This window comes from Microtus pennsylvanicus, chromosome 6 (assembly GCF_037038515.1).
Source record: "Microtus pennsylvanicus isolate mMicPen1 chromosome 6, mMicPen1.hap1, whole genome shotgun sequence".
NCBI classification, from domain to species: Eukaryota; Metazoa; Chordata; class Mammalia; order Rodentia; family Cricetidae; genus Microtus; species Microtus pennsylvanicus.
The window spans coordinates 2,942,700-2,951,455 of NC_134584.1; the positions used below are offsets into that span (position 1 = coordinate 2,942,700).

The 8,756-nt window shown below is 51.5% G+C and overlaps 1 protein-coding gene across 1 annotated transcript; it reads left to right on the top strand.

Annotated features, from left to right (window-relative positions):
- The first annotated feature begins 1,408 nt into the window (after positions 1–1,408).
- On the top strand, positions 1,409–7,260 carry Angptl4 (angiopoietin like 4). The gene is made up of 7 exons (XM_075975648.1): positions 1,409–1,918; positions 2,292–2,402; positions 2,506–2,623; positions 4,158–4,271; positions 5,075–5,170; positions 5,258–5,539; positions 6,599–7,260. Exons 1-7 carry the CDS (start codon positions 1,586–1,588, stop codon positions 6,778–6,780), a joined length of 1,236 nt encoding a protein of 411 aa, XP_075831763.1. The 5' UTR covers positions 1,409–1,585; the 3' UTR covers positions 6,781–7,260.
- Positions 7,261–8,756: the final 1,496 nt, after the last annotated feature.

Sequence of the window (8,756 nt, forward strand, 5' to 3'; positions counted from 1 at the left end):
GGAGCTGGAGTTACAGGTGGCCATGAGCTGTTGGATTTGGGTCTTATTGCTAAGTCAGTTATTCACTCCTCTACTGGTTTTAAAGGTTTACTTTATGTATATGAGTGCTATATCTGCATGTCTGTCTTTATGCCAGAATATGGCATCAGATCCCACAAGAGATGGCTGTGAGCCACCATTAGGGTGCTGGGTGTTGAACTCAGGACCTCTGAAAGAGTAGCCAGTGTTCTTAACCACTGAGCCATCTCTCCAGCCTCTATTTTGTTGATTTGTGACAAAGTTCCCCTGGCTCTCCTGGAACTTCACTATGTAGCTTTAAACTCATAAGACCTCCCACCAACTGCTTCTGCTTCTGCTTCTGGGGTGCTGGGATTAAAAGGATGTACCACTGTGAATTGTTTTTTGTTTTGTTTTGTTTTATTGAAACAAGGTCTTGCTGTTTCAGCCTTGACTGATCTGGAATTTACTAAGCAGGCACGATTTTCCCGAGTTTGTCTCCTTAGGGCATATTATTGACGGTTTTGTTGTTACTGTTGTTTGGAGACCTGGTGACGAGTAGCCCAGACTGATTCAAACTTGCCCTGTAGTTGACTTGCATACCCTTATGCAACTTGCCCCAAAGCTGGGAAGACAAACCTGGGCTCAGGCACCGTTCCTGCTTTAATGCAGGTAAATTCCGGGACACCCGGGTGGAGGACAGGCAACTGGAAGAGGCCTAGAATTGTAATCTGTATGAAGTAGGGAGAAGTCCCAGCAATAACAGCAGTGACAATTTGGACAGGAAGAGACGACTAATTGAACAAGGGTGTTAGTGACCCTCACAAAGACCTCTGCAATGAGGAATCCTTGAGCCGGAAGGAGCGTGGGAGAACAGTGGAAGAGAGGTGGGGGCAACGGTTCTAACCTGATCTGGAGATTGCAGATCTCAGGAAGCCTCCAAGAGGGAGGGGCAAGGTTCTGTAACTCCCCCCGCCCCTTGCCATCTGAACTCGGCCGACCAGGGAGAAACCCTTCTGCCAGTAACTCTGCCCCACTCCGCTTCTGACTTGGGAAGGGGTCAATCAGGAAGACATCGACGTCCTGATTGACTTGCACGCCCTTTCCTCCATTGAACCGGGCGGGGAGCGGGATGAGGGGCTACGGCTGAGAACTTCCGGGCTTAAGAGTGGACCATGCAGTGCAGGGACAGTCACGTCGCGCATGGGGGAGGGAGGGGTCAAGCAGGCATCCCCAAGGATTCTTCACCCCGATACACACACACGCGCGCGCGCGCGCGCACATGCACGTACACGCACAAGTACCCGGCCTGTGGCAACTAGCACCCCGACACTTGGCCGCTTGCCCCGCCCTCGGCACTCCCAGGGCCCCGCCTCCGAGGATCTCCCTCCCACTCCCACACCGCTTTATAAAATGGGGCGTTGGGTGCAACCGGGAAAAGCTGATCGACTGGGAGCTCCAGGCCCTCTTCTGCAACGCAGCAAGTCTAAACCTAAGCCGACTCTCCCAGAATTCCAGCTACTGGGTCTCGAACCCCTGCGTTCAGAAGTCCTAGCATCGCTGCACCCAAGGTCACCCCCCGGGAATCATGCGCTGTGCTCCAACCGCAAGCGCAGCCCTGGTGCTGTGCGCAGCTACCGCGGGGCTGTTGAGCGTGCAGGGTCGCCCTGCACAGCCAGAACCGCCGCGCTTCGCGTCCTGGGATGAGATGAACTTGCTGGCTCACGGACTGCTGCAACTCGGCCACGGACTGCGCGAACACGTGGAGCGCACCCGTGGGCAGCTAGGCGCACTGGAACGCCGCATGGCTGCGTGCGGTAACGCTTGTCAGGAACCCCAGGGGAAAGATGCACCTTCTAAAGACCCTGAGGGCAGAGTCCCTGACAGGGAGGCGGCACCTGAGACTCTGCAGAGTTTGCAGGTAGGTGCACTCACTAGGGGGCTGGCTCCTTCTTAGACTCCTTTAGGGTCCCCTTCAGATGTGCATTCGTGTGCACAGGAACCGGGCGGGAAGGGACCTCAAAGAATCAACGTGAGAAAGGATGTTGTTGTTTTTTTTTTAGTTTTTTCGAGACAGGGTTTCTCTGTAGCTTTGGAGCCTGTCCTGGCACTAGCTCTTGTAGACCAGGCTGGCCTGGAACTCACAGAGATCCACCTGCCTCTGCCTCCCGAGTGCTGGGATTAAAGGCGTGCGCCACCACCGCCCGGCCCGTGAGAAAGGATGGAAGGAGGGGGTGAACATGGGGAGGTTGCAAACACAAAGCCAGGTCTTCACCAGTCTTGCATGTCTCCAGACACAGCTCAAGGCTCAGAACAGCAAGATCCAGCAGCTGTTCCAGAAGGTGGCCCAGCAGCAGAAACACGTAGCAAAGCAGAATCTGAGAATACAGAATCTTCAGAGTCAGGTACCCACCCCAGGGCGTGGCCCAAGTAGGAAAGAGGGAAGACAAAATGGGGGACCAACAGTAGTGGAATGTGGCTAACAGTCCTTTTCCTGTCCTGTCTCAGATTGACCTCCTGGCCCACACACACCTAGACAATGTGGTGGCCAAGACTTCAAGAGGAAAGAGGCTTCCCAAGATGGCCCAGCTCATCGGCCTGACTCCCAATGCCACCAGATTGCACAGTGAGTGTCTCTGGTCTTTGGTGTCATAAGAAAGAGACTGAATTTGAATGCCTGTGGGCTCACTGGTCAAGGGCTCTTAGATATGCCACCCTCCCGACTTCTGACCCTGCTTGGCCAGGTCACCTCACCCTTCTTCCCTAACAAGACTGTCCCCAAAAGCTTATTAGCCATTATCCAGAACAAGTGGACCAAGACAGATGATAAGGAACTGAAGTTTCAGGGGAGCTGGGAGATAGCTCAGGGGTTTCACCCTGAGGGGCCCAGGAATGTGTGTGTGTGTGTGTGTGTGTGTGTGTGTGTGTGTGTGTGTCAGAGACAGGGAAGTTCCTAGTTCCAACCCCGAGTTCACAGCCATTCTCTCACCCTGCTTGACTTCAGTGGCTGTCCACAGCCAACTAGGTGAAAGTTTGGATATCCCCCTTCACACCCTAGGGCTAGTTGCTGACTTCCCGCTGGATAGCAATAGACTTGTTCCCTTCCCTGGCTTTTACCCAGGCATGTACCTGGACTTGGTGAGGGTCACGGGGGAGCTTTCCCATGTCAGCAGGCACAAGTTCTGGAAGGGCAGAAGGGTGGTTTTGTGGGTTTGGGACTCCTAGGCAGCCTAGCCAAGTAGGGGAAAGTTCAGAGCTGGAGAGACAAACAGCTGGCCCTAATAGAGACCACATGGGTGGCTTGGCAGTGTGCCTGTCCCGATTGGATGAGAGGAAAGTAGGGGAAAGGGAGCTGCCCAAGGGATTGGAAAGTGTCTTTCCCACCTCTCTGGGCCTGCCCCCACTCCTGGCAGTGTGGGCAGAGCTGACTGGCAGAAAGTTCCCGCATGCCCCTCCCCCAGTGACCTTTCTCCTACTTTCCCTGGTTGGGCTGGGGGCGGATCTTCCTGAGTTTAGAGGCCTTGTCAAGGCCAAGTTCTTTTTCTCCTCCTCACCTCTTTTCCTGCTCTCTTCATTCCTGTCCCATTTCTTCTGGTAGTGGGTACAGCCATGTTCCACCCTGCCCCCGCCCCAGCCTCAGTCTCCCCCTGTCCCATGTAGGCACTGTCAGCATCTCCCCTTTGCCCAGTGAGCTCTCATCTTGCGTTGCCCCAGATCCAACCCCATGATTGTCTTATTGAAACTCTGGCTGTGGACCAGGCTGTAGGTGGATTCAGGTTCTTACTGTGGACAAAGCTTCTCCTTGTCCCTGGCCTTGGGAAGCCTCCACTCAAGGGGAGGAGTAGGGACACACCACCAGATGACTTCTCCCCAGTGGGAAGACCTCTGTGTTCACTTTGGGGAGTCTAAGTGGGGTTGAAAGGCATCCTTTTAGAGTTCGAGCCCAGAGAAAGGAATAGGAAAGGGAATCCCTTGCATCAGGACCAAACACTGATGGCAGGAGGGTGTGATACGAAGAAGAAGGCTTTCTGAGCAGAGAGGGTACAGGCAGTGTGGGAAGGGGGAGGAATGGCAAAGGGGCTGGTTCTCATGCCACCTGGGTCTCCTGAAACCTCTGAGGGCTTCTCCCCTGCTCCAGTCTTCCCTTGGTCTACTTTCAGGACCTCCCCGGGACTGCCAGGAACTCTTCCAAGAAGGGGAGCGGCACAGTGGACTTTTCCAGATCCAGCCTCAGGGATCCCCGCCGTTTTTGGTCAACTGTGAGATGACTTCAGGTAGGACACGCTGGCCCCCCAAGGAGCCTACTTGCCATGTACAGCCTTGGTGTCACAACATCCAGCCACATGTGACTCAGTGATAAAACACTCGCCGTGTGGCTGTATTTATAACTCCAATACTTGAGAGGTTGAGGCAGGAGGTTTGTTGAAAGTTCTAGAACAGCCTATCTCATGTAAATAAACACGGGCTGGTAGCTTAATTGGCAAAGTGCTTCCCTAGAATGCCTGAAGCCCTGGATTCCATCTCCAGCCCTGCATAAGCTGTGTGAGGTAGTATAAGCCTACTCAGGAGTCCGGAGTTTGGGGTCACCCATGGTTGTATAGTGAGTTCAAGGACAACTTGGGCTATAGGAAAGGTCCAAGCTCATTCTTTTTTTTTTTTAAGATTTTATTTATTGTGTATACAGTGTTCTGTCTGCATGTGCATCTGCAGGCCAGAAGAAGGCTCCAGACCTTACTTCAGATGGTTGTGAGCCACCATGTGAGTGCTGGGAATTGAACTCAGGACCTCTGAAAGAGTAGTCAGTGTTTTTAACCGCTGAGCCATCTCTCCAGCCCCCAAGCTCATTCTTGACTGCAGAAGCATGGTTTAGGCCAGTCTCAGGTAGATTTCAAACATTAACAAAATACATCAGCAGCTGGTACCTGCAAGTTCTTGGGACAGAAGCCTATTCTGATCCCACCCTCTGAGAGAGAAGTGATGAGTTGTGTTGGAACACAGCTTCAGGCTTTGGGAAGTAGGTAGGACTGTCAGCTGCCCTGTGCAAAGGGACTTTTGGCGACTTTGTCTTCTTGGGCAGATGGAGGCTGGACAGTGATTCAGAGACGCCTAAACGGCTCTGTGGACTTCAATCAGCCCTGGGAAGCCTACAAGGATGGCTTCGGAGATCCCCAAGGTCAGTGGTTCTTGGGAGGCCAGAGTCAGGGAAGGAGGGAGGGGCGAAGGAGCATCCTGCCTGATAGGATGACTTCTTCTGATGCAGGTGAGTTCTGGCTGGGCCTAGAGAAGATGCACAGCATCACAGGGGACCGAGGCAGCCAGATGGCTGTGCAGCTCCAGGACTGGGATGGCAATGCCAAATTGCTCCAGTTTCCCATCCACTTGGGGGGCGAGGACACAGCCTACAGCCTGCAGCTCACAGAGCCCACAGCCAGTGAGCTGGGTGCCACCAATGTCTCCCCCAATGGCCTTTCCTTGCCCTTCTCTACCTGGGACCAAGATCACGACCTGCGAGGGGACCTCAACTGTGCCAAGAGCCTCTCTGGTAAGCAGATGTTACTGTAGTCCACATTCAGGACCAAAGGGAATCAGCCCTGGGGCCCTTTTCTGCTTGCCTGCTGTGTGCCCTTGGTCCAGTCACTGAATTAATCTCTTCTGTTTTCAGTTTTCCATCTTTAAAGTAGCCATACTCACGGTGCCCACTCTTTAGGGTTATTGTGAAAGTTCAGTGAGAACATTTGCAGGGTCTTGTGCATGTTAGCCAAGCATTCTGCTACCGAGCTGCAACCTAGTTTCTGGTGATTATGTTCTAGTTGTCCGACACAGGGTCTCATATAGCTCTGGCTGGCCTTGGACTTGTTATGTAGCCAAACATGACCTTAAAAGGTCAGTCTCTACCTCCCAAGTGCTTGGATAGCAGGCATGTGCCAGCAGGCTCCTTCCTGTGGTGCTGGAGATCAATCTCATGATTTCATGCACACTGGGCAAGCACTATAACAGCCGAGTTACAACAACAGCCTTCCTTGTGTTTCATCTGTAAAGACAGGTTAGCCTCAAACTTCTGATCACCCTGCCTCAGCCTCCTGAGCGTGTTGATTACAATGTTGGACCAGCAAGCCCTGCTCCATAGTGTAGCCTTTTCTACCATGAGCGAAGGCCTACGTTTCATCCCCGACACCATATAAACCAAGCACAGTAGTGCACAATGGTAACTGTAGCACTCAGAGTAGAGGCAGGAGGAGCAGAAGTTTTAGGTTATCCTTGGCTACCTAGAGAGTTTGAGGCCAGCCTGACTAAGAGACCCTGTCTTAAAAACAAACAAAAAGCCAGGGCTTGTGCATTGGCTCAGTCAGGAAAGGTATTTGCCTCCAAGCCTGATGATTTAAGTTTGACCTCCAAGACCTACATGGTGGAAGGAGTCCTCTGACCCTCACACCACGGTGGCATGTGCACACCCACACACATATGCACATGCACACAGAATAAATGAATGTAATAAATCCTAAAGGTCTAAAATCCAAAGTTTGTCTTCTTGCCAGCTGTGTCCTCTCACAGTATGGAAGCGTAAGACTCTGACCTCATCTTCTGTGCTCTAACCCTATAGGTGGCTGGTGGTTTGGCACCTGCAGCCACTCCAATCTCAATGGACAGTACTTCCACTCCATCCCACGGCAACGGCAGCAGCGCAAAAAGGGGATCTTCTGGAAAACGTGGAAGGGCCGCTACTACCCACTTCAGGCTACCACCCTGCTGATTCAGCCCATGGAGGCCACAGCAGCTTCCTAGCCTCTTCATTGGAGCCTGGTCCCACACCTAAGAGGACAGTGACTTTGCTTGTGGCCCTAAGATATGGCCACTCTCTGTTGGGGACAGGAGCTCCAAGTGGGGCTACCTGGAATCAGAGAAGAGGCCCATGACTGGAGAGACTGGAGGACCCCTTTTCCGTGTTGGGGGTCTGCACGTATTGTTGTCTGAAACAGAGCAAGAAACAAATGGCCCAGACCCAGGGAGCATGGGCTCAAGGGGCATTGAGACTCACTTCTTGCCTGCCAGAGAAGTCGGGGATGCAGAGGGACCACGCGGGTCCAACTAGCTGGGCCCTTAAGTGGCAGACTCAGTCATATTGACTGTCCGGGAGACAGGGTTCCCAGGAGCCCTGGATTTGATACTCATGGTGCTGCTGTGGGTGCTGTGGATGAATGGGTGCCAACTGTGGTTTCTGGGCACAGCTCACAGCATTCTTGGAATAAAAACAACCTCAGAACACTTTGTTCTCTGTTGTTTCATTTGGTTTTTTAAAAAGCAAATAGTTTCAAAGTTGGCGTAAACATGTTCCTTGGGTGGAGACTGTATTCCCAGATCTCTTAAGTGCAGGTCTGTTGTAGCTTCTTCCACCTCTAGCAAGTAATCTCAGCCTCCTTCTTTCGGTGCTGCATGATGTGGGTCTCTCTTGTTTTTATTTCAAAATCTCCAAACAGGGCCAGGGAGATGATCAATGACCAGGAACACTTGTTCTTGCAGAGGACCTGGGTTTGGTTCTCAGCACCCACATGGCAGGTAACAACCGTCATTAACTCTAGTTCTAGGGATTCATTGCCTCTTCTGACCTCCACAGGCTCCTGCACATATGTGATACACAGGCACACACACACACACACACAAACCTTAAAACATTAGAGCTGGGGAGATGGTTTAGAGGGTTAAGACACTTGCTGCCTAAGCCTGATGACCGAGTTGAAACCCCCAAACTTAAAGGTGGAAGGACAGAATGAACTCCACAAAGTTGTCCTTTGACCACCACGTGAAAGGCATGGTACATGGCCTGGCACACAGACGTCATACTCACAATAATAATGCAGTTTTTTATATTTTTAAAAATTAAAAATCCTAAAAAAATTAAAAATCATAAAACTTACACAATTTAATCATTAGGAAATCAGGTAATGGAGAAAATTAAAACCCCTTCCTGATAGCACCAGAAGGGGTGCACATGTGTCCTCAGAACTTGGGAAGTGTAGACAGGAGAATTGCCAAGTTCTAAGCCAGACTAAGTAATACAATAAGACTCTGGATCACAAAGGGGGAGGATGCTGGGGTGTCGCTCAATTGGTCGAACATGGTGTGCACAGTCTAGGTTCCATCCCCAGCACCCCTGCATAAAAAGCGCATAGTGGTAGATAACCCTTAATGCCAGTCTTTGGGAGGTGGAGGCGTGAGGATGAGAACTTCGAGGTAATCTGGGTGCACTGGCTGGTTTTGTGTGTCAACTTGACACCAGCTAAAGTCATCAGAAAGGAATGAGCCTCAGTTGAGGAAATGCCTTCCTGAGTTCCAGCTGTAAGACATGCTCTAAATTAGTGATCAGTGCAGTAGGGCCCAGCCCACTGTAGGTGGTACCATCCCTGGGCTGCTGATCCTGGGTTCTATAAGAAGGTAGCTGAGCAAGCCAGAGAAGCAAGTCAATAAGTAGCACCCCCATAGCCTCCAGGATCCTGTCTGAGTTCCTGCCCTGACTTCCTGTAATGATGAATAGCAATGTGGAAGTGTAAGGCAAATAAACCCTTTCCTCCCCAACCTGCTCATTGGTCCTGATGTTTCATCGTAGCAATAGAAACCCTAACTAAAACAGTGGGCTACAAGAAAGAAAAGGAAGAGAAAAAAGTAAAATGAGACGAAGTTAATTTTAGAAATCTCTAAGCCTGATGTTCTAACCCACACTTGTAATCTCAGGATTTGGGAAGTTGAGGCAGGGGGATCAGGAA

What these genes read in the sequence shown, in the direction of transcription:
- Angptl4 (XM_075975648.1), top strand. Translation starts at nt 1,586, where the DNA reads ATGCGCTGTGCTCCAACCGCAAGCGCAGCCCTGGTGCTGTGCGCAGCT. An exon ending in CAATGCCACCAGATTGCACA is followed by an intron (nt 2,624 to 4,157) that starts GTGAGTGTCTCT and finishes GTCTACTTTCAG; the next exon opens with GACCTCCCCGGGACTGCCAG. An exon ending in CTGTGCCAAGAGCCTCTCTG is followed by an intron (nt 5,540 to 6,598) that starts GTAAGCAGATGT and finishes CTAACCCTATAG; the next exon opens with GTGGCTGGTGGTTTGGCACC.